The following is a 22,308-nucleotide window of genomic DNA, read 5'->3' on the forward strand; positions in this document are numbered from 1 at the left end:
GCTTCATTTAAACCATCTTGTCCCATGGGAATCCTGTACCCACCTTGGATGTCCAAATGACCCAGAAAATTGCTTTCTTTCCTACCGCAAACCAGGTCAATACTTCAAGTCCTGACCTTCAAGGGTGCTGGGGTGAGGAGAGAGGCACGACAGGAGTCTGAGGCCTTGGTCCAACACTCGCAGAATCTCTTGTCACAAGGAATTACGTGGGCTCTGCAAACAGATAAGGAAAACCAGAAAGAGCAAACGCTGGTCTGCACAACCTTGACACTGCAATCGATGCTGTAGTTTACCACCAGGAGCAAGTAAATAGCCCTGGAGTTGCATGCTGCATAGCAAACATTGCAGTTTTATCTGGATGACAGGCAGCAATTTGTGGCAAAGGGTAAATCTCTCTGTTCACTCATGCTTGACATATGGATGGTCTTGTTACATTCCCTGTTCTCAGCAGGTTTATGCATGAATTTAAGGTTAAGTACATGTATGCCTGTAGGATCACGACCTTCATTTAATATTGCATGGCCCAGCAGACCCATAAGTAATCCCCAGCATGTTCAAGTGACAGCACTCGCTCGGTAATGTCATCCACGCAGAATAGTGAGGTACGTGTAAATTCATACGTTCAGGTCACGAGTCAGAGATTTTCCAGCCGTCGGAGCAATGAGGCTCCAAGGCAGGTTTCTGGCAGGATGAACCGGACAAACGGTAGCTTGGGCTGTTTTACAGGCAGATTGGGCAGGCCAGGAGAGGGAGGTGTGATACAGTCACCTGCTCGTTCAGCTGCCTCGGATGGGCTGGGAATGACAGCACCTCAACACTGCTGTTCCCTTTTACGTGACCAACTTTTTCTACTTATGAAAATTAAAGCGGTTCAGAGGCTGATCAAGCCTGGGAAGAGAACCCCCACCATCTTCATCCTGAGCAGTTTGCAAATGGGAAACTTGAGCAGACCCAGCTCAGCCAGCTTGCTCTTCTTTCTTCTCCAAACCACCTGTTTTCAAATGTACCAAAAGGTCTGAAACCCACCGATAAGCCAGAACTGCAGCCGAGCAATCAGGTCCACATGGACAGAGTGCCCCAGGCAAGTCCTCACACCCAGCTCATGTTCTGTCTACTTCAGTCCTGAGAGTTGCTGCTAATGACAGTGGTTTGTTTCCAAATTCTGGGCATTTAATCTTTTTACCTAGTTGTTCTAGTTCCAAAGATGAGCATGCTCAGTCAGGTTCAATCACCAAGTGTTTTATCACACAGGCAACACAACAGGCTGGGTGCATTTTAAATAAGTTTAATGGGGTTTAATATTCATTCACCGACAGTAGAAAATGTCAGATCTCCGCTGTTTAAGGGCCAGAAACACATCACACACACACAGAGACAAGCTTTGCTCAGAAATAGTTATGCTGTACATCAAACCTGAGTAACCGCAGCACAACCAATAATTCGTCCTGCCACACATCTGGGGAGAGAAAAGATGAGTGCCTTACTGGGTAGTCCAGACCCTACAAAAATACATATAGCCATTTCATTTAACCCTATTTCTTTAAAAGACGCATTTGTGAGAGTGCCTGCAGATGGATCTCACTGCACATTCAAGCTGCTTTTTTTTTAATTATTTTCTCCTTAAGCTTTAGCAGCCCATGCGCCAGACCGGAATGATACATGGGAAAGGATCTTTGTCTTTTCTTTACTGATGTAATTACAAGGGACTTATGGAATAGCTCTCCCCTTCCTCCTCTTCTCCTCTGGACAGCCGAAACGCCAGTGCAGCCGTACACCTCCGGCACAGCCGTACACCTCCGGTGCAGCTGCACCCGATTTTGCCCCCTGGTGGAACCCCAGCAAAGATGAGCTGCCAGGAAAGTCTGGCAAGGGCAGGGAACAAACTCTCCCCTCCGCTCGCCATGTGCAAATGCACTGCGGGCAGGTGAACCCAACGGAGATGCAAACAGGACTTGTCCCCAACTGCCTCCTCCAGGCGTGTACGGGGTGACCCTACTCTGGGCTGGGAGGCAGCGTGGAGAGCACCTGAGAGCTCCCTCCTTGGGAGCCCCAGAGGAGAGGAAAGTAAAGGGAGCTCTGCCAGCAGAGTCACAAACTCGGCGAATTTTATAAAGGGTTGCCTGTTAAAAACTGGAAGCTGTAACAGATCAGCAGCGCTGAGGCAGCCAAGTCTGACAACTGGCAGCCACCACCGAGGCTGTGGTTGCCCTCTCAGCACATCCAGCCAGGGAGACATTTTGCCAGGTACGATGGACCATAGGGGATGGAAAAGGTACAGGGAAACAAGGCAGCCAAGGAAGCGGCACAAGGAGCAAAACGTACTTTGACGTTCCCACCCTGCTGCAGCTCTAGAGAGTTGTTTAATTTCCGTAGTATATTAAGTCACAGTAGGTTTGAGATACCTCCAAAGCATCAAATCACACTTTGTTAGCGTGCACAGCCCTTCGCAGCCCCCAGTCCTGCGGTTATAGCTCTGAAATGAGGGGAAACCGCAGAGACGAGAACTGCCCTCCCCAACGGTGCCGGCAGTGCAGCACACCAGCGCCCGCTCAGACCCTCGGGACCTCCGCTTCCGAAGCAGACCTGGACTTTCGCCTGCTGGTCAGGCTGCCCAGGACCGACTCCTCGCTGAAGGCCCCTTCGAAAGTCGACAGGATGGACTGGCGAAATTTCTCCTTGAAATCCGGCCCCACAAATACGTAGAGGATGGGGTTGATGCAGCTGTTGAAGAAAGCAAGGCTGGAAACCAAGGGGATCCCTATGTAAAGGGCCATTTTCATCTCATGACTGGAAGAGTTTTTGGATATTTCCAGCAAGGAGAAGACGTGATAGGGGAAATAACAGAGGAAAAATGAGACTGTGACAGCAATGATAATTCTGTAGGGCTTCGCAGAGTTGGCTAACTGCCTTCTTTTCAGTTTGACAGCAACGATGCTGTAGCAGATGAGAATCACCGTGAAAGGGATGAGGAACCCACATAAGAATCGCGTTATGATCATCGCTTTATGCCGCATCCTCCACAGCCTCCGCGTTGCCTCCGATGTGTAGTCATCAGACAGTGCAAAATTATTATAGCAGCTGGTGATGTTCCTGGAATTGACCACAGTGTCCCGAAAGACGAGGTACGGGGAGCTGAGGAGGAGAGCCAGGACCCACGTCCCCAGTGCGATCCTGGCCGCCAGCTCCGGACTCCTGCGGTTGTGAGACCAGACGGGAAAGGCCACAGAAACGCAGCGGTCCATGCTGATGACCGTCAGGAGGAAGACGCTGGCGAACATGTTGAGGAACGCGATGGTGCTGTTCAGCTTGCACAGGAGCTTCCCAAACGGCCAGTGGAAGCCCAGGGCGGTGTAGGCGATGCTGAGGGGCAGGAAAAAGGTGAAGATGAAGTCAGCAATGGCCAGGTTGAGGAACCAGACAGAGTTCACCGTCTTCTTCATCTTGAAGCCTGCAATCCAGATGACGAGGCCGTTCCCTGTCACCCCCAGCAAACAGGCGATGCTGTACACCACCATGGAGAGGACGTGCATGCTCTTCTGGAGGCCAGAGTAGTAGTCATGGGCAGTGGCGTTCTCAGACTGCGCGGTGGGGGAACTGGCAGAGAAGGGTGAAGGGGAAGAAGAGACGCTCTCCATCACCAGCAAGCCGGAGTCCTGAAATCGTAACAGCACGCACCACTGTTATCTGCGGCTCCTATGGCTCAAGAGAGGTGGAAATCTTTGCTAGCAGCTGTACGCAAAATGTATATGCACAGCCAGATTATATAGTTTAATCTATAATTAACATTAAGTCCTTCTCTATAGCATCTGCATGTCACAGAAACCACCGCGACCAGAGAAACCGACCCAGGTTTTGCTGTTGGTGTCGGCGCTGTCAGAACAACACCTCCATAAACGGCTGACGACATGGGCCGGCAGCACAACCATGGAAACCCAAATCCCACGGCTGTGACGGGTCCTCTTCGGATCACCGACGGCAAATTAAGATAGCAAAAACCATCTAGACTGATAAAGTTCGAAGGCTGTTCAACAAGCACCTTCTAGGGAGGTGCATTCTAGTAGGCAGGACAGCACCTGAGGTGTATTCCGGTGGAACCGTCAGCCCTTTACCACCTCCCGGCGAGCCCACGGCCCTCCTCGCCCACCCTGCTCGCCCCAGCACCCCACCTCGGCAGGTCCCGGCAGGACTCACCGCCGCGCCGCGCTCCTTCGCCGCTCTGCCCGCAGCGGGTGGTCTCGCCTCCTGGCTGACTCCCCTTTGAGACGCTGCTCCTCTCCGGAGCGTGACTCAGGCTGCCTCGTTCCTTTTTCCCATGGCTTGGGATCACGAGGAATTTAGTAGGATCCCTTATTCCCTAATCTTGTTCCTCAATTTGTGGTGCGTTGATTTAACCCCTGGAGCCCTGGCGGCCGCAGGCTCCCTCGGGCCGCGTGGCCAAGCCCATCCGCTGACTTGAAGCACGAAGACAACACGGCCCCTCTCCTGCCTGCGCCGCTTGCCCCCTGACGCAGCCTCCTTCCTCCGAGCACCCGGCCACCCCACCGGGCACCGGGGCTGCCCTGCTGTGGCGGGGGACGGGGCAGGCTCTGCTCCCCACGGCAGCGGTGCCACCCCGGTGCTGCCAGGCCATGCCGCGGCCTGGACACGCCCGCTCGCCTTGAGACGTGGCTTCGGCCAGCAGCCCGGAGCGGGAGCCTCGGGGGAGGCTGGCAGCGCTCCCTGCCCGGCGGGGGTGCAGCGTGGCGGGGGCGGAGGCGAGAGGCATCGCCTGGATGGCGGGCGCTGGGAACAGCCCAGGGCCGCGGGAGAGGCCCCGCCGGGGCGCACGGCAGGCGGGGCCGGGGCTGCGGGGTGACAGCAGCGGAGGGGTGATGGCAGAGGGGTGACAGCAGAGGGGTGATGGCAGAGGGGTGACAGCAGAGGGGTGACAGCAGAGGGGTGATGGCAGCGGAGGGGTGACTGCAGTGGACGGGTGACGGCAGAGGGGTGACAGCAGAGGGGTGACGGCAGAGGGGTGACGGCAGAGGGGTGACAGCAGAGGGGTGATGGCAGAGGGGTGACAGCAGAGGGGTGACGGCAGAGGGGTGACAGCAGCGGAGGGGTGACTGCAACGGAGAGGTGATGGCAGAGGGGTGATGGCAGAGGGGTGACAGCAGCGGAGGGGTGACGGCAGAGGGGTGACGGCAGAGGGGTGACGGCAGCGGAGGGGTGACGGCAGAGGGGTGACGGCAGAGGGGTGACGGCAGCGGAGGGGTGACGGCAGAGGGGTGACGGCAGCGGAGACCCCGCCCGCCACCCGCCCCGGCCAAGGTCACCCGCGCCCCGGCCGCCACGTGCTGGTAGCGCCGCCAGCCCCGCCTCGGCGCGGGCCAATAGGACGCGGGGAGGTAGAAGGACGCGGCGCTGATTGGCCCAGATACTTCCGGAGCGTGTTGCCCACCGCCGGCCTACCGGGGTGGAGCGAGGCGTTGATTGGCCGAGGAGCGGAGGGGCGTGTCTGAGCGGTCTATGCTAGGCGCGCGGGCTCCCGCGCGGCGGCGGAGCGGGACCGGGCTTCGGTGCGGCGGGCGGGTAGGGACCGGGACCGAGCGGGGACCGGGACAGGGGCTGCGGGGCGGGGAAGGGAAGGGCCGGGCCGGGCCGGGCCGGGCCGTGCAGGGGCAGGGCACGCCGCTGCGGGTGAGAGGCGGGCAGGCAGCGCTGTTCCCCACCCCCGGTGTCAGGGTAAGGGGAGGGCGTCAGCGGGAGCCTCTCGGGGTTGCGGGAGGTGATGGAGCCGGGATGCGGGGCTGCAGAGCCAGGTGGGGATGGAGCATCAGGGCCGAGGTTCACCCCTGCAGCAGGTCAACTGCCAGGGCCGGACCGGTGCCCCACCACGAGGGTGGAAACAGGGGTCTCGCCCTGGGTGGGCAACGGGGAGCTCCGTCCCCCCTCCGGGGCCTTCTGCAGGTCTGCCAAAAGCCATGGGTGCGAGTGCCGCTGCAGCCTGTGCTGGAGGGACACACTGGACCCAGCCATCCCGCTCAAAGCCACGGCGCTGTGCCCTGCCCTTTCCCTCGCAGCCCTTTCCCCAACCCAGCCCAGCTTTTCCGACGGTGGGGATTCCCTCCCTGCCAGCGAGGCCCCGGGCTCCATCCCTGCCCAGCGAACGGACTTCAGCAGCCTGGCACAAGCAAATGAAGTGCGATTGCTTAATAACCCGCTCACGGCCCTTCGCTGGCCTTGCAGGGTTAATGGCTAAAAAGATGCATTGTTTTCAGCCAAGGCAGAAGCTGGGCTTTCACGCCCACAGCGGTGGCACCGACGGGGCCGGAGGGCTGCTGCCAGGCCTGGGCGTCACGCGTGCCGTGGAGTCAAGCTGAGGCAGAGCTGCTGCCCCTCGGGGCCCAGCTCCACGAGCCGGGCTTGCTTCAGTTAGGGTTTGGGGCAGGACTCCGACCTGCTGGGGGTTTGCCCTCATGGCTACGCACAAGGGAAAGCAGCCAGGAGGTTTAAGCATGCTAGGGAATGCAACGCACGTTAAAATTGAGGTCTGTGGGTATGAGGACTTCACTGCCCTTGAAATTAAAGAGCAGTTTTAATAAGATACCCTTGCGTCCATGAGGGCATTTGCTAGCATTTCCCAGAAGCCCTAAGACTCACGGATATAGAGGAGCAAGAGGGAAAGGCATTGCTCGTGTTGCTGCTCCGGTTTGGTCCATGCGTGGGTTCACCGTGTCCCCAAGTGTCTGGCCAGGTGCTGCAGAGCTGGGTGGTGGGAACCCAGGCAGGGTGGTGATGAGAGAGTATCAATCAGAATTGATCAAAGCGCTGTAATTAATGAACTGGTCTTAAATCAGTGGGGGAACCCTGAGAGTTGTTGGTGTTTTCTTCACCCAGTGGGCCCCAGCCCATGGCTGGTCCCTCTGCGTTTCCAGGGAAGACGTGAGATAGGAGCAGGCAGGACGCAGGGACGCAGCGCGGAGGCACCCAGCCCCGCTGCCATCCCAGCCCATCCCACAAACTCCCCTCTCCGCTGGCAGGTGACCTTGGACCCAGCAGGAGGATGGCAAACTCAACGCAGGGCGACGGGGGCCTCCCCAGCGCGGAGCTCTGGGCCTCCCATAACAGGATGGTCATGGAGCCGCTCGACAGCAACGACCCAGAGGTGAGAGCCCCTTCCCAGCGGCCGCTTCGTTCGTCCCCCAGACAGCCGTGGGGATGCTGACCTCCTCGAGCCAGGGATGTGGCAGGGAAATGGTCCAAGGCTGAGCTGGTGGGACCCATCCATCCTCCATGCCCCCTCTGCCTGCAGTGAGAGGGGGAAGGGGGGTGTCCTCCGACCATCTGCAGATAACACGGTCATAACTTGGCATCTATTGCTCATACCCCTCTGCCTGAAGCTCTGATGTCCACACCAGAGCAGCTGGCCCACCAGGCCATGTGGCATTTGCCCTTGCTTGACTCTCTAGCCCAAATGACAGCTGAATTATCTGGCAGTTTCCTGCCAGGTAGAAACCCAAAATGTGGCCTGTGACCGGACATATGAACTGTTTGGGATCAGCTGTACCAAGAAGGGATCTCATCTCCCTTCTCCAGCACCTTTCTAGGCCCCTCTCCATTGCCCTTGTCCCCTCTGAGGGTGCATCCCCCACTGCAGAGCACCCACATCTCCGTGCAAAGCTGGCATGGGTGAAGCTGTTTCTCTCCCCTCCCAAAGGTGCACAGCATCATCAAGAAGGAGAAGCAGCGGCAGAGGCTGGGGCTGGAGTTAATCGCATCGGAGAACTTTGCAAGCCGAGCGGTCCTGGAGGCCCTGGGATCCTGCATGAACAACAAATACTCGGAGGGCTACCCAGGACAGAGGTACGGGGGCTGGGGCTGAGCCCCACGCAACCCAAACCCTCGCAGGGAGGGGAGAGGAACCACCCACGCTGCCAGACCTCACCTCCGCAGAGGAAGCGATGACCTGGTGCTGGCAGCCAAGCTCCTCCAGGGCGGAATCCGACCCTCTTGGCTTCTGTCCTTGGCCACGCATGGGACAATCTCAGCAGGGTCACGTCTGCTGCGGCTGCTGTCCCGGTGGCTGCCACAACCATGGCATCACCGGGTTCTCCACAGCTTGGTTACAGGGTTTGGTTTAACCCCTGCCCTGCCCTTTACCGGCAGGTACTACGGTGGGACGGAGTTCGTAGACGAGCTGGAAAGGCTGTGCCAGAAGCGAGCCCTGCAGGCGTACCGGCTCGACCCCCAGAAGTGGGGCGTCAACGTCCAGCCCTACTCAGGTAACGGGGTGCTCAGGAGAGCCAGACCGGCTGCACCGGCCTCCGCACACCCCAGGATCCGTAACCGGCCCGGTTTGCTCTCGCCGCAGGGTCACCTGCAAACTTTGCGGTGTACACGGCCCTGGTGGAGCCCCACGGCAGGATCATGGGGCTGGACCTGCCTGATGGGGGTCACCTCACCCACGGGTTCATGACGGACAAGAAGAAGATCTCTGCCACCTCTGTCTTCTTCGAGTCCATGCCCTACAAGGTACAGAGCGCTGCTCCAGCTGGAGCCAGGATGCGGTCGTCATAAGTGTTGGTGCCTCTTAAAGTTAAAAGTACCGGCGTCAGGCTCCCGGCACCCTCTCCTGCAGGACGGCGCTGTGGCTGATCTTCACCCATACTGAGGTGGCTGAACCCTCCTCTTCCTCTCCCAGGTCAATCCCAAGACCGGTTACATCGACTATGACCGGCTGGAGGAGAACGCTCGCCTCTTCCACCCCAAGCTGATCATAGCAGGTAAGGATCCAACCCTTACCGATCTCCCTGGTGACACACGCTGGGTGGGGGTGGCTCCCTGAAGCCAGTAGCACCCCGGTAAGCCCACGGATGCTGCAGTGCCAGGAGACCTCCAACACATCCACGCTGGCAGGAGCTTGTGTGCTGGACACAGGGCTGCCCCAGGGTCCTCGAGCATCTGCTCCTGTCCCCTGCAGGTGTCAGCTGCTACTCGCGCAACCTGGACTACGCCCGCATGCGGAAGATTGCCGACGCCAACGGTGCCTACCTCATGGCCGACATGGCCCACATCAGCGGGCTGGTGGCTGCCGGCGTGGTGCCCTCCCCCTTCGACCACTGCGACGTCGTCTCCACCACCACCCACAAGACCTTGCGGGGCTGCAGGGCCGGCATGATCTTCTACCGCAAAGGTGCCAGGGAGCCGGGAGAAATGCTCCCCCCAGACCGGGGGGGCTGCAAGTTAAAGCTCCTTCCTGCTCTAGCTGGGAAGGAGGGAGGGCAGGAAGGTCTGGGGCCTCCTGGGAGCATCTGGGGAGCTTCCCAGGGCCAACCGTGGCCCAGATTTGAAGAGGAACCATGATCAACCCTGCCCTGAGAGGCCAGGGGGTGAAAGCAGCTCGTGGGAGAAGGGTGGCCGTGCTGCCTCGTGAGCGACCCTGCCCTCCCCTCCCGCAGGCACCCGCAGTGTGGACCCCAAGACGGGCAAGGAAACACTCTACAACCTGGAGAGCCTCATCAACCAGGCGGTCTTCCCCGGGCTGCAGGGAGGCCCACACAACCACGCCATCGCAGGTACGCATCCGGGCTGGCCGCGAGCTCCGGGAGGGCAAAGGGAGATGGCAAAGGTGTCCTGGCTGGGCTCTGGCCCCCAGCAGCGGTGAAGGGGGCTCCAGCTGCCCCGAGGGGCTTGCAGCCTGGAGAGGATGCGGCAAGGAGCAGCCGGCTTGATCCAGCATTGCCCGAGGAGCGACCAGGCTTGTCCCATCCTGCTTTTTGACTCACGGCAACGCCGCCAACCTGGTTAGGGGAAGGGACTGTCCATCAGTTTGCTCAGCTTCCAGGATGACTTCTGCTGGCGGTGCCACACGTTCCCCGCCGGCTCTCCCAGTGGGAGCCCCCAAAAACTCACGCTCTGCCTTCCTCCCCAGGAATCGCCGTGGCGCTGCGGCAGGCCATGACGCCCGAGTTCAAGGCCTACCAGCAGCAGGTGGTCGCGAACTGCAAGGCGCTCTCGGCGGCACTGATGGAGCTGGGCTACGACATCGTCACGGGTGAGGGCAGGTCTCGGCAGCGGGATGGGGCCGACCCCTGCGTGTGGCCCAGGTCCGAGCCAGGCCACGAGGGCAGCGCGTGCACGGACACGACAGGCAGGGCTCTGCTGTCACAATTCCTCAGGACATCCGCAAAACTGTTTCGAAGCAGCCCCTATTCTGTCCCCAAAACCAGGGGCAGGCCCCGGTGCGATCCCAAGCCTTTTTTGCTGAAGTCTCACGCAGGAGCAGCGTTTACCCCGATCCCACGTCCCCCACCAAACCCCTCTCTTTGCAGGGGGCTCCGACAACCACCTGATTCTGCTGGACCTGCGCAGCAGAGGCACGGATGGCGGCCGGGCCGAGCGGGTGCTGGAGATCTGTTCCATCGCCTGCAACAAGAACACGTGTCCCGGTGAGGGATCCCACAAGCTCTGCCGCGTCCTGCCCCGCATGCTGGGGATCTCCCGTGGCCCCTGCAGAGCTTCCCACAGGGCTCCCGGTCCACCCCGGGCACTGGGAACCAGCCTGAAATCCCACGCGCGGCAGTTTTGGTACCGGGTTTGGTCACGTGTGACTTGTTCTGGTGCAGGCGATGTCAGCGCCCTGCGCCCCAGCGGCCTGCGGTTTGGGACACCGGCTCTCACCTCCCGCGGCTTCCGGCAGGATGACTTCCGCATGGTGGCTCAGTACATCCACAGAGGTGAGGCCGGGGCCAGGCTCACAGGCGGGAGCGTGCGGGGCCGAGTCTCGGCTCCAGCAGCAGCCCGGGGCCAGGGCAGCTCCTCCAGGCGAGGAGGCACAAGCTGGGCGGCTTCCCCAGCAGCTGGCGAGGGAGCGCACACACAACTGAGGAGTAACTGTGCCACCCGCACATCTGGATGTGGGAGAGGACAGCTGGCCACAGCTGGGACCAGCCAAACCCTCCCCACTGCACAGGCAGCGGGCCGAAAGCCTGGATTAAAACTGTACCTTTCGCAGTCTTGTTCCAGTTGTCCTCAGGGGACCCACGCTGGTTTCCTGGGGCAGCAAGTCCCTCGCAGCCCTGCTCCTTCCCTCCCACGCGTCTCGGGGAGCAGCCCCAGCGCTGCTGTGGGGTGTGCAGGGCTAAGCCCACAGCCCGGCCTCGCAGGTTCCCCGCGGCAGGGCTGGGAGAGGCGGGGGATGCGGCAGCTGCCCGCTGTGGGCGCAGGCAGAGGCGTTGCAGCCACGAGGGCTGACCGACACGTCTCCCATCCCGGCAGGGATCGAGCTGACGCTGCGCGTGCAGAAGGACATGAGCCCCAAGGCCACGCTGAAGGAATTCAAGGAGAAACTGGAGGAGGAGAAATACCAGGGGGAGCTGAAGGCACTGAAGGAAGAGGTGGAGGCCTTCGCAGCGACCTTCCCGCTCCCGGGGCTGCCTGTCCTGTAAGGGGAGGCATCAGTGCCCGCTCCCGGAGCCATGGAAGTACCCGGGACCGTGGCACACTTGCACCCCCAGCCCAAGACCAACGCCCCAGTGCCTTCTCCCAGCACCTCCCTGCTGGCATTGGCTGCGGTGCAGCAGCAGCTCCTTGTTCGGCTCTTACTCACCTCTCCCCTCCCATTTGGGGCACCAGACCCCCCGAGCATGCCCCCGCCGCGGGGAAACCAGCTCTTTCACCGCTCAGTGTTACAATTGGGACCGAGCACCAAGCAACCCTCAGCCTCACAGCCAGGCCTGGGTTTGATCCAGCTCTCGCTGGCTGTGGGAGCGGCAGACGGGGTTTAGGCAGGCCTGCCCGCGTTCACCCAGACACCCCTGCCCACAGCGGCCAGGAAGGACACGGGGATCCAACCTCTGCGGGAGTCACCCGCCCGCAGCCAGGCGCTGTGCTCAGCCGCACAAGAGACTTCACAGGCGCTAAACCCCCCCCCCCGGTTTCTGCCTCGAGGATTCCCCTTCCTGCACACAAGCCCACTCTCCTCTTGTGCCTTCCAGCCTCAGCAGGCTTTGAGAAGGCCAAGCCTTGTCCCAAACCCACCGAGAACAGCCTTCCCGGGATCGCCATCCCATCCTAGTCAGCGTCTCTGGTATTTTCTGAGACCTCTGAGCACAAAGCTTAGGTAGAACCATTTTTTAATAAGCACGGTAAAATTAAGAATTTAACCACAATGTATGACAAGAATTATAAGCTTTAAAAAATACAACCAATTTTTTTTTTTTTTGTATTTCAAAAATATCTGAACCCAAATAAATAATTTTTTTTTTTAAAAGTACATTTCTCAGACTAGTCATTTGGTGTTAACATCTGTTAAACTCTTGTGCAGTAACACTTACAGCACGACACTAAGACATGCTTCTTGGATTTCTCCCGGTCACACTCGCTCTAACTACCGACGCAAGCATTCGGCACGCACAGGCACACACACGTAACTCAACATGCAGTAATAGGATACAGTGCTTTAAAATAAGATGAGAATTCATCACAGCCTCCTTGCAGCCCTCAGAGGCAGCTCTTAGCCCAGCCCCATCCCCGTGCCAGCAGCGAAGCGGCCAGCGGGACTGGGTACCCTGTGTTTCTGCCTTCCAGTTAAAACGCGTCTCGGGGACCAGCGTGCGGTGGGTTTGTGACCCCTGCAATATCGGGGTACGGTCTGTTGCTCTGACGTTGTGCCACCGGGGCACCGCGCGGAGCAGGCACCCTCCCTCAGCCTGGGCAGCTCGCTGAATTTCCCATCGCACCTTATTACAGGAGCCTTTTCAAAGCGCTGCTACAAGCCCTGGGTCCTGCCCGGCTCTCCGAGATGCTGAATCTGCAGCATGGGCTGTCACCCACCACCAGACCGGGGGCTCAGGCCCCTCCGCACGCTCAATGAAAACCAAAGAACTGGCCTGGGGGCATGGAGCCATCAGCTCTCACCCCTCAACCTTCTCTCCCACCCCTTACAAAATGGTGAATATTGCTAGAGTATAGGCAGTACTTCCCTAGTCAAGGCAAGACAGCTTTGGAGCTGCTTAGAAGTGATTGCTACTGGATGAAAGTAAATCCGAGCACTATTCTCTGAGAAATGAAACCTGTGTAGGGTTAATATCGCCTACTCCTATGGCTGACCCTCCTCGGGGTGGGATCCGAAAGCAGCGGGCTAGCGTAGCGTAGAGCAGGAGCTGGCAGTCCGTCTCCCAGCGAAGGAAAGCGGAGGAGCGAGAAAAGGGAGCCCTGCCCTCCCGGCCAGGCAGCAGATGGCCAGGGGAGACCTTTTGCTCTGATGAATTCTCGGTCAGGCTTAAAGCCTCCTCTCCCCAACAGCCAGCAGAGAGAGAGGAGGGAGCAGGAGCCAGAGCCGGCCGTGCGGGAGGCGGGGGCATGCTGGCAGCACTCACGGAAGCAGGCGACGGCCGTGCACGGCACCGCTGGCTCTGGCGGCTGGATGGTCGGTGCAGGAGGGCTGGTGAGTATTGCACTGCGGCTGCGAGGAACCTGCCCTGCTCGTGGTGGAAGGATGGCTGGACGGCAGCGCGCGGCACTCAGACGGCGCGGTGCAAGCTGACGAACGCACATGCCAAGATTCATTGCGGGAGCTGTTAGTGCGAAGATCGTAACTTGTTATAAGTCTGCTAATATCCGAAAGTAGTGAGGTAACACAGTGAAGATGAGGAAAAAGTCTTAAAGTGCCGATATCGGGATCTTTACTGTACAGGAGCAGAAGGTCAGACAGAAATTACTGAGCAAAGAAGAATTCAGCTCCCAAACCACCAGCTGCACTCGGACTCCCCCTGATTTCTGCCGCTGTTCTGGGCACCGCAGGCAGCGAGGGCAGGCTGGGCTCCGGCTGCACCGAGGTGCCACAGCCCAATGTAACTCCCCCTTTCCCAGAGTCCCAGCTCAGAGGGTGCCCTGCCGTGAGCCAGCTTTAGGAGGACAAGCACTCCAAGGCGTGTTTCCCTGCAGCTCCTGCTTAAGAGCCAAGTTGCAGATAGCGCAGAGCTCCCGTTTTGGGGAACCGTCCCAGCAAAGCCCCCAGGGCATCCTCCAGATCAGAGCTGCTTTGTGGCAGAGAGATGAAGCAGGTCAGACAGGTGGTAGTGCAAGTATTGCTCAACACAGCCTTGAATATCAGATACTACAGGTTTGACAGAGGGAGCAACAAGGAGTTATTTATCAATTTATGAGTGCAGCTGAACACCACAGGTAGAGACCACCGTGACTAAGAGATCAGCCAACACTAATCATCGATCCTGCTCCACTGCTCTGCGCTGCCAGCCTGGAGGAAGACGTAAGTGAGTCAGCAGGAAAAAAGTTTGTCCCTCCCTCCTCAAACCCACATAGCATCAGGTCATTTTCCAGCAGGAAACAAGCTCCCGTGCCGAGCACTTCTCCAGAGCTGCGGGTCAGGCAGGACACAGGGAGCTTTCAGCTGCCCGGCGTCACCTGCGTTACTCATTTACTGAGATGCCTCTTCCCCAGGGGAATCTCGCCTCAGCTTTAGTGTGGAAGCAGTTCGGGTGCAGACGAATCGACAAGGGGACACCTCAAGTCACTTCAGAAAGCAGGCGTTTTCCATGGACACAGAAGTCTTTCGCCAGCAGACCCAGTTCACATGCAACAGGAAGGCCCAGTTAGGAAAGGAAAAGGCCTTTAAACATGCTTTAAAGGCATGCAGCCCCGCACACAGGCACACCGCTCACCTTCAGTGAAGGCGATGCCACGCTGCTTCCCAACCGCGACCTAAAAACACCATCACAAGCAACCTCGGACCTTGGAAATCCCTCCGGAGCACCACAGCTCAACTTGTCCCCCTGAGCTGGCCTCAGTGTAAGCCACCAGAAACAACACTAACATTTAAAAGAGTCTTTCTGCCCCGTTGGTTTATACCTCCTGCGCTACCCCAGAGACCTTTCCAGGAGAGAGAAAGAGGCGGCAGCGGTACTGAAGCGCAGATACTGGTGCCAAACAACAGCCTCGCCAAGGAGCCTCCTTGCCTTCGGGACACAGGTTTCGGAGCAGTGCGGTTCTCACAGCAAGTTTCAGTGGGGTCTAAGCCACACTGATGAACCCCCGTCCCTACACAGAAACTTTCCCGGGGCATGGAAGGAACATCACATTCATCTGCAGCACTGCATCACACCAGCACAACAAACAGAGGTTTAAAAAAAACCCTAGCCAAATAACGGATCAGCTAATCCTGTACGACCTCAGCTGTTCTCACACCCATGATCAGAAGAGTGATAACAAGAAATAAAACCAAGGCTATCTTTCCTAGCAAGGCTTTTCTTGCTTAGAAGTACCACGGCTGCTGCTACAGCCACACGGCACCGGACAGAGCAGAGCACAGACCGGGACCGGCAGCCAAGGAGCAGCATCTCCTATGAGACTCCACAAGGAAGCGCCGTGCCTGGGCACAAAGTTTTCGGCACCGACAGGAACAATCTGGGAGTGTCACCACACCGGTGGCACAACCTTTATGGTACAGGCAGTGGCACAGAAGCTTTGAAAGGAAAGTCCTTGGCATCCAGGCTCAGAGAGCAGCAGTTATGCCCCGTCCAGAGCTACCCAGGACCGCCCCGGGAGAGGTAGTCGAAACACGACAAAGGCTCGGCCAGAAGCAGCATGCAGCGATGCTGACCCTGCTTTACCGCAAAGCACAAAAGTCAACTCCCCAACAAAGGAAAAAAAAAAAAGAAAAAAAAAGAAAGAAAGTATTACGGATACAATGTAGAATCCAGTACATTCATCCCCGATCTCTCCTGAGCGCTAGTGTCTCACCAGCCAGGCAGCCTGCTCTAACAGCCTGCTGTCTCACAGCGTAGCTTCAGCTGAATTGCACTGTTCATTTCCCCATCACAAAAATCACCTAAAATGAGGGTCCACCCCACTCTGTCAGTTCCTCTCCCTCCTTAAAAGGCCACCCTCGACCTCACACGCTTTGAGGCGTCCTGGTCTCCCTCCCACCCTTCTCGGAGGTCGCCCAGCAAATAGGACATGACAAATTAACAAGGCACAGTGCTCTACATTCACAGCAGCGGGCGCCTCGGTGCTCGCCGGCATTAAGGAGTTCTTCCACGTTCCAGATTTTAACAAAGCTGAGAGAAGCTGGCAAACACTTTCTGGAGAGAAGCATGTGTGCTTCTCCCATCCGCCCAGGTACGACCTGTCCTGGGAAGCGCCAGGAAATTCAGAAAAATGCAGGAAGGGACACCAGCCGCTACCGCTGCGCACAGACGGGTAACTGCAAGCTGCCACCCTGCCAGGGAGCTTCCGAGCTACACTCACGAGAGACACTGGTGAATTAAAAAACTTCATGTGGCCTTTACATCTTCCCTCTGGTCTCCGCCCTGGCTCCAAGGAAGGGACCAACAGCATTTAGGGCTCTGGCAGAAGCGTGTGGAGCACTGCGTTATTTTGGGGACTGCACACTAGTAAGTAGTGATCCCCAAGACAGCCCACCTCTCTCTCCATGCTATAATCCCCCTGGGATGCTGCCATGATATGCTTTAAAAGTTAATAGTGCCCCTTCTAACATTTAAAAACCAGAGTGCCTGTTGTTTTACGCGATGGAACATCTACGTTCTTGGCTACGGGGAACCACACAGAAATCTGGTCCCTCAGACACCGATTTCTGTGGAGCAGAGATGCTTGCAAACGCATCGGCTTCTTCACCCCTTCCCGACGTATGAGAGCTACTGCGGACAGCGTCAATGTCAAGCACGGATGAGCTTTGTCAGACTCCGAGTACGCAGGCAGACAGCCCGCGCGAGGCTAGATTTTGTACAAAAAGCTGGGAACATAGTCAAATCTGAGGAGAGGGTTCACCCCCTGGCCGGGTTCCTGAATGTACTGCAGCTTCAGCAGCTCAGCTAAATACTGTACAATTTTGATATCTTCATTGGCAAGGCCCAGTTGAAGCTTCAGAAAGTTCATCCTGCGATTCACAACGGATTCCTCTGGTTCTCTTTCACTGATGGGAAGGTGCAAATGATGGCAGAAGGTGAAGAGGAAGGCTTTTGAACACAGTTGGGTGAGGATACTTTGGACGTGCATATAGTAGGTGCTTCCTCGTTTGATCTGCGTGCGGTGGTCTGCCAGCCGGGACACCAAGGTGCCTTTGTAAAGCGGGCAACGGAGAGTCTTACTGTCGGCGTCCAGAATGCTGACGTACCGGCTGTATCGGCTCAGGGCATGCAGCACGTTCACCCCGGCAGGCGACACCATCCTGAAACAGCAAGGAGAGAGGTCACTGCTGGAGAGGACCAGACAGTTAAGCAGCAGACTGTGTTTGTGCCCCTATACCGCACGTACTTTCCCTCTAGCTCATGAGCTGGTGCAAGAGCCTCTGTGGGCAAATAAAGCCTAACACGGAAGAGAATGGCCAAATAGTCTCTCCATCCTGCCAGATCCCAAAGAAACCTCAATCCCCTGGATCCCCACGTGCGCTGATCTGCACCGTGTGCGTGCTACTTCATAAACCACTGCGCGTCGGGGCAGCTTCCTCCCTCGGTGACACGGAGAGGGAGTGAGAGGACGTCCCTGGTGAACAGAAGCAAATCTTGCAGCAGCTGGTAGATTCTGGATGTGACAAGGACTCAGAAAGACAAACCGGCCCCCCCTTACCAAGACCTCCACTTTCCCCTCATATCGCTGTTTTGGGAGGCAGCTGCTCTGAGGTGGCTGAAGCCCTGAGCAGAACGAAACCTTCTGCCCTTCCTTTAAGAAGGGAACCATCCTTAAACCAGAATATTCCCTGGCTGAGCCTGGGCATTTTTCACTCAGGTGCAAACCCCCAGCACATTCACAACACACAATTATCCACCAAGCCTAAATTAATGTTATTTAAATGCAAATTACAAGCCTACGCAAACTCTGCCTTCTGCTCCTCAGTTCTGCGTGGTTAAAGTCACTCGGTTGAGATACAGCTCCCAGCCTCAAGCTAGGAGCCCCAGCTGCTGGTGTAAGGGCTGCCCCTGTGCCCAGGCAGCGTCTGGCCTTAGGAGGCACAGCACCCTTACCAGAATAATTAATCTAGCCTCTAAGCACCTTCCCAAAGCCCTTGTACAAATGGTTTGCTGAGAGCACCCACGTTAAACTCAACACTTAATTAACATTCCACGGAGGAGAGTTTAAATGACTGACACATGTTACAAGCAGTTCTTAAAAAAAGAAAAAAAAAAAAAAGAAGATGACTTTTGTTTATAAAAATTGCATCTAACCACAAACATTGAGCAACGAGTAAACCTCACCGACAGACAGGGAAGTTTGGGAGCAGCTGTTGGCAGGGCTGTCATCCTGCCTCACGAGCACAGAAATGAGGGTAAACTCGCAGCTTAGGATAATTTCATCACCCACAACCCCCAGCAACGCAATACTCAGCAGCCCAGAAAGCAGATTTCTGTATTTTGATTTTCATGCTGCTCAGAAACACCCTTTCAAGAGCTATTCCAGCCTGGCTCTGAGCAATGGGCTGCCACTCTGACATATTTTCCACGTTGGTGACAGCGATGGCCATTCCCTGTCATACCTGCACCTGAAGCGCCGAACATATCCTGGTAACACACAAAGAAAATCCTTTTCATAACAGCAACAAAGGCAAGGCCAAAATCTTGAGCACTGAGCAATCGCTCATTTGCTAATATAAACTACAAAGCCACATTTCAGGATTGGGTGTCAGGGAAGGGGTGCTTGCTTTTGTGATGGTCCTCACCCTGAGCACAAGTTTCCTTTGCATCTGAACTGCAATTCCAACGCCGCGGCCCACACAGCTCCGTGAGCCTTTTTTCCTGCACTAAGGCACGTTATAAATAAGTCTCTGTCCATCTGCACCCCCTTGAAGGGAGCCCAGCAGCTCCGCAGGCTCCATGCCTCCACCCTCGCCCACAACACCCAGCCGGCAACACCTTCGCCAACACAGCCCAAGGTGCTGGAACTCCGATTTCTGACCTACTGATCTCATGGACAGTGCATCATCTCTTCATCAGGGTCCACAAGGAAAAACCCTGCCCATATCAAAGCATCCATTTAAAAAACAAAATTCTAGCTGAAAATGTCGGAAGAGTTTTGGCAGGAGACGGGGGAAAGCAGAGCACACAAAGGACTCCAGGAGCACTCTTATCAGATCATCCAGGAAACCAGAAGGACTTGTGTGTTTGTCCTCTGCTTTGCCAGGCTAAGACCTAAACCAAAAGGAAACCTCCTGGCCAAATAACTTGTATGAGCCAGGCAGCAAGCGGCCAGCAGATGTTTTAAATATTAACTCTCAAGTGAGGCTGGATATAAAGAGACAGACAAACATACCCCCCTTCAAAATATATCCCATAAGCAGCTGTGTAGGTAACCAGACAGAGACCTCCCCTGCGCACCAATTCCCCTCTGAAATTCCCGCTTAGGAGACAAAGTTTCTATCATACACCTCAGCACCAATAAAGCAAACAGATCCTCGATTTACCTCTGGAGTCCGATCAGCTTCCACTTCTGGAAATCCACAACGTGCAGAGGGGAAGTGACCCAGTGCTTCACGGGCTTGGTGTAAACGCCGCAGTTCGGCACGAAGATGGAGAGCGCCGTCACCAGCTTCTTGACTATCGCTTCCTCTTCCCCCAGCACGATCAGGGTCCTCCCGCTGAGCAGGGAGTAGATGGCGGGGTGAGCGAAGGGGTAGTGCCTGATGAACCACAGCGCGTTCTGGCCAGCCTTTTTTTTGTGCCTTTCACTCGCCTGACGGGCGGGGTGAGCAGGAGAAGGGGTCCTGTCGGAGCACGTGGAGGCGGCGCTGCTGATATAGCTCGTGGAGTCCGAGCACTCATCCAGGCTGCTCTTACTGACCTCCCTGCTGCCCGTCAGGTAGCGCGAGTCAAGCTCGTAGGGAAGGAGCCCCCCCGAGATGGCGTCGTGGGAGGGGAAGCCCCCAAAGCTCCCGCGCAGCCCCTGCTCGGCCTGCCGGTACGGCTGCGGGGGAATCCTGACCACCCCGTCCTCGTCGCAGGGCTTCTGTCCCAGGTCAGGCAGAGGCTCGAGGAAGTTGGGACTCTCCTTCCCGATACAACAGGCAGAGTCAACCTGCACTAAGTTTTCCTGTTTTGAAACGTCTTCCTGCTCATCGGCGTTGTCCGGGTTTAGTTTGGGGGTGAAACGAAGGCCTCCCTCTTCATCATCCACGTAAGGTTCCTCATTAATGGCACTTGGGTAGCTCGCTTTGAAATCTTCCGGGATGAGCGACTCAGAGGGACACGTGCTGAGAACCTCGATGCTGTCCTCGCTGACGGTCCTCCGGCTGCCCACCTTGCTCCTGCCCGCCTGGGGGCTGGGGCTGATGGGTAGGCTGGCCTGGCTCTCCGATTTTGTCAAACCAGATGGAGACTTCTCCGTTCCAAGAACCTCGATGCTCTCACCGCTACTGATGCTGCCTTTAATATCTGCATCGAGATAGTCCAGGTTCTCCTGGTGTTCGAACGTCACGGACTCGGTCATTTTGGGTTCTTGGGGGTCCTCGATTTCTTGCTCCATCTTGATGGGCACGCTCTCCACGCTGGACTTGTAGGATCCCAGGCTGATGACCACTTTAGGAGCAGGGGACTCTTCCAAACACTTTCTGTCGATGGCATCTTGACTGAGCCCCTGGCAGCCTCTGTACTGTTTTTCAAGTGGTTTTTCATCCAGAAAAGATACATCCTCAAAGAGGAAGTTAGTTACGCTTTGCTGCTTTAAGAGCGCCCTACTGATCTGGTCTGTCAGGAGGTAGCACACGTCACCTCTGAAAGTCCTCTCGATCTGATGCAACTGCTCAAGGGTTTGGGTGAAAAAATAAATATCACAGAGTTCCTCCAGCGTCTTCAGCTTCTTGTCAAAGCATTTGGCAGACTTCGCTTTGATGAGCTTGGGGGTATAGGATGGCACGTGGGCGTAAAGGTGCGTTTCACCAGGCTTGGCAAGGTCGGAGGTAGTCAGGTCCCGATCGCAGCCCGCGTTGGCCTGATCCAGCTCGCACTCCGGCTCGTAGGGGTGGAAGTCAGACTCCTTCAACTTCCTATAGCGATACGACCTGATCTGTTTCAGCAGATCTTGGTGCTCGATGATAGACTTTTCCACGCTGGCCAGCTCGTTGGCCTTCTCGATGGCTTGGGTTGTGTAGTACCCTTTGTCGTTGGCTTTCTTCTGTATCTCGGTTTCGTTGTGCAGGACAGTCCTGGTGTAGTCGAGATCTTTCAGTTTCTTTTCCAGTTCGTTAGCAAAAGCTTTCCTGTTCCCCGTCTTTAGGCATTCAGAGGCTTTGGAGAACTCGGCGGAGAGTTCCTGAAACTGCTGCATGATTTTGTGCTCGTCAGCAGAAATGTAGGCCATGCAGAAGGGCCTCACGAAACCCCTGGCTTCGAGGTCGTAGAGAGTCAAGTGGTGGACGTACGCGAAAGCCCCTTCCTTCGAGTCCCCCAGCACCACTTTGGAGTCCTCCACGAAGTTCAGCTTCGGGTAGGCAGAGCCGGGAGGGTGCCCCACGAAGGAAGCCTGGTAATCCACAGACATGATCCGAAGGGAAAAATAATTGAGATCGAAAGTGCCCGACACCTTGGCGTCATCGGGGATGGTCAGGAGGGGCTGGGGCCCCACTTGCTCCGAGAACTCGGAGATGAGGATGAAGTCCCGGGTGAACTTGGAGCTGGCGACCTTGGCCCAGGGATTGGCACCGTGGCTGGCGAAGGGGAAGAGCGGCACCGAGTACTCCTCGGGCAGGGGCGGCTCGCTGCACAGCTCATCCTCCAGCTCCTCCTCTCTGGTGAAGGCCACCACGTCAGGGGCGCTGATCATATTTCCCGCAGGAGGGGACCGACATGGAGCAGCGAAGCTCCCCCTCTCCCTCCCGCCACCGGGCCCTGCGGGAGGACCCGCCCCAGCCCCGGCCCCGGCCCGCCCGCAGCCGGGCCCCCACCGCAACCCCTTCTCCCGCCGCCGCCGCTGCCTCACGCCTCCGCCATGGCCGGGAGCCGCCGGCCCCGCTGCCCCGCCGGGCCCCGCTCAGCCGCCGCTCCCCTCACGGACACCGCAGCCCCGCAGCCATCTTGGGGTCACATGACGCCGCGACCTCTCACCCCAGCACCCGGAAGCGAAGTCGCCACCTCCTCCTCACCTTTTGCGGTTGTTGCCTTTTTTTTTTTTTTTTTTTTTTTACCCTCCGCCGTCCCCTGGCCTTCCTTAACCCGGGACGAGCCCGGCGATGGGAGGAAGCAGCAAACCGAGGCGGGACGGCGGGGGGATACGACTGAGGGGCGCCGCGGGGCATCTTGGGAGCTGTAGTTCTCTCCCGCCACGGTGGTGCTTTACGGCAGGGCGTAACGGTGAGGGAAA

General features: G+C 57.3%; 3 protein-coding genes across 4 annotated transcripts; 1 reads left to right on the forward strand and 2 right to left on the reverse strand.

Moving 5' to 3' along the window:
• Window positions 1-1,299: 1,299 nt before the first annotated feature.
• On the reverse strand, window positions 1,300-4,553 carry LOC142416224 (chemerin-like receptor 1). The gene is made up of 2 exons (XM_075515467.1): window positions 4,192-4,553; window positions 1,300-3,653 (listed from the first exon to the last, which is right to left on the reverse strand). The coding sequence occupies exon 2, from the start codon at window positions 3,633-3,635 to the stop codon at window positions 2,550-2,552; it is 1,086 nt and encodes a 361-aa protein (XP_075371582.1). The 5' UTR covers window positions 3,636-3,653; window positions 4,192-4,553; the 3' UTR covers window positions 1,300-2,549.
• Window positions 4,554-5,526: 973 nt separating this feature from the next.
• On the forward strand, window positions 5,527-12,223 carry SHMT1 (serine hydroxymethyltransferase 1). Of its 2 annotated transcripts, none has more exons than XM_075515466.1 (12): window positions 5,527-5,571; window positions 7,023-7,147; window positions 7,700-7,845; window positions 8,149-8,264; window positions 8,354-8,514; window positions 8,684-8,765; window positions 8,963-9,175; window positions 9,441-9,557; window positions 9,914-10,036; window positions 10,314-10,430; window positions 10,608-10,718; window positions 11,260-12,223. In XM_075515466.1, the coding sequence occupies exons 2-12, from the start codon at window positions 7,046-7,048 to the stop codon at window positions 11,427-11,429; spliced, it is 1,458 nt and encodes a 485-aa protein (XP_075371581.1). In that variant the 5' UTR covers window positions 5,527-5,571; window positions 7,023-7,045; the 3' UTR covers window positions 11,430-12,223. The 2 variants fall into 2 exon arrangements, with proteins under 2 accessions (XP_075371581.1, XP_075371579.1); XM_075515464.1 differs by having other exon boundaries at window positions 5,529-5,571; window positions 6,890-7,147.
• Window positions 12,224-12,829: 606 nt separating this feature from the next.
• SMCR8 (SMCR8-C9orf72 complex subunit) lies at window positions 12,830-21,870 on the reverse strand. The gene is made up of 2 exons (XM_075515463.1): window positions 19,418-21,870; window positions 12,830-17,191 (listed from the first exon to the last, which is right to left on the reverse strand). Exons 1-2 carry the CDS (start codon window positions 21,769-21,771, stop codon window positions 16,738-16,740), a joined length of 2,808 nt encoding a protein of 935 aa, XP_075371578.1. The 5' UTR covers window positions 21,772-21,870; the 3' UTR covers window positions 12,830-16,737.
• Between the last annotated feature and the right edge of the window lie 438 nt (window positions 21,871-22,308).

Source organism: Mycteria americana, chromosome 12, assembly GCF_035582795.1.
Source record: "Mycteria americana isolate JAX WOST 10 ecotype Jacksonville Zoo and Gardens chromosome 12, USCA_MyAme_1.0, whole genome shotgun sequence".
NCBI classification, from domain to species: Eukaryota; Metazoa; Chordata; class Aves; order Ciconiiformes; family Ciconiidae; genus Mycteria; species Mycteria americana.

What these genes read in the sequence shown, in the direction of transcription:
- SMCR8 (XM_075515463.1), bottom strand. Translation starts at nt 21,771, where the DNA reads ATGATCAGCGCCCCTGACGTGGTGGCCTTCACCAGAGAGGAGGAGCTG. An exon ending in AAGCTGATCGGACTCCAGAG is followed by an intron (nt 17,192 to 19,417) that starts GTAAATCGAGGA and finishes TTGCTGTTTCAG; the next exon opens with GATGGTGTCGCCTGCCGGGG.
- LOC142416224 (XM_075515467.1), bottom strand. Translation starts at nt 3,635, where the DNA reads ATGGAGAGCGTCTCTTCTTCCCCTTCACCCTTCTCTGCCAGTTCCCCC.
- SHMT1 (XM_075515466.1), top strand. Translation starts at nt 7,046, where the DNA reads ATGGCAAACTCAACGCAGGGCGACGGGGGCCTCCCCAGCGCGGAGCTC. An exon ending in TCGAGTCCATGCCCTACAAG is followed by an intron (nt 8,515 to 8,683) that starts GTACAGAGCGCT and finishes TTCCTCTCCCAG; the next exon opens with GTCAATCCCAAGACCGGTTA. An exon ending in CCCCAAGCTGATCATAGCAG is followed by an intron (nt 8,766 to 8,962) that starts GTAAGGATCCAA and finishes TGTCCCCTGCAG; the next exon opens with GTGTCAGCTGCTACTCGCGC.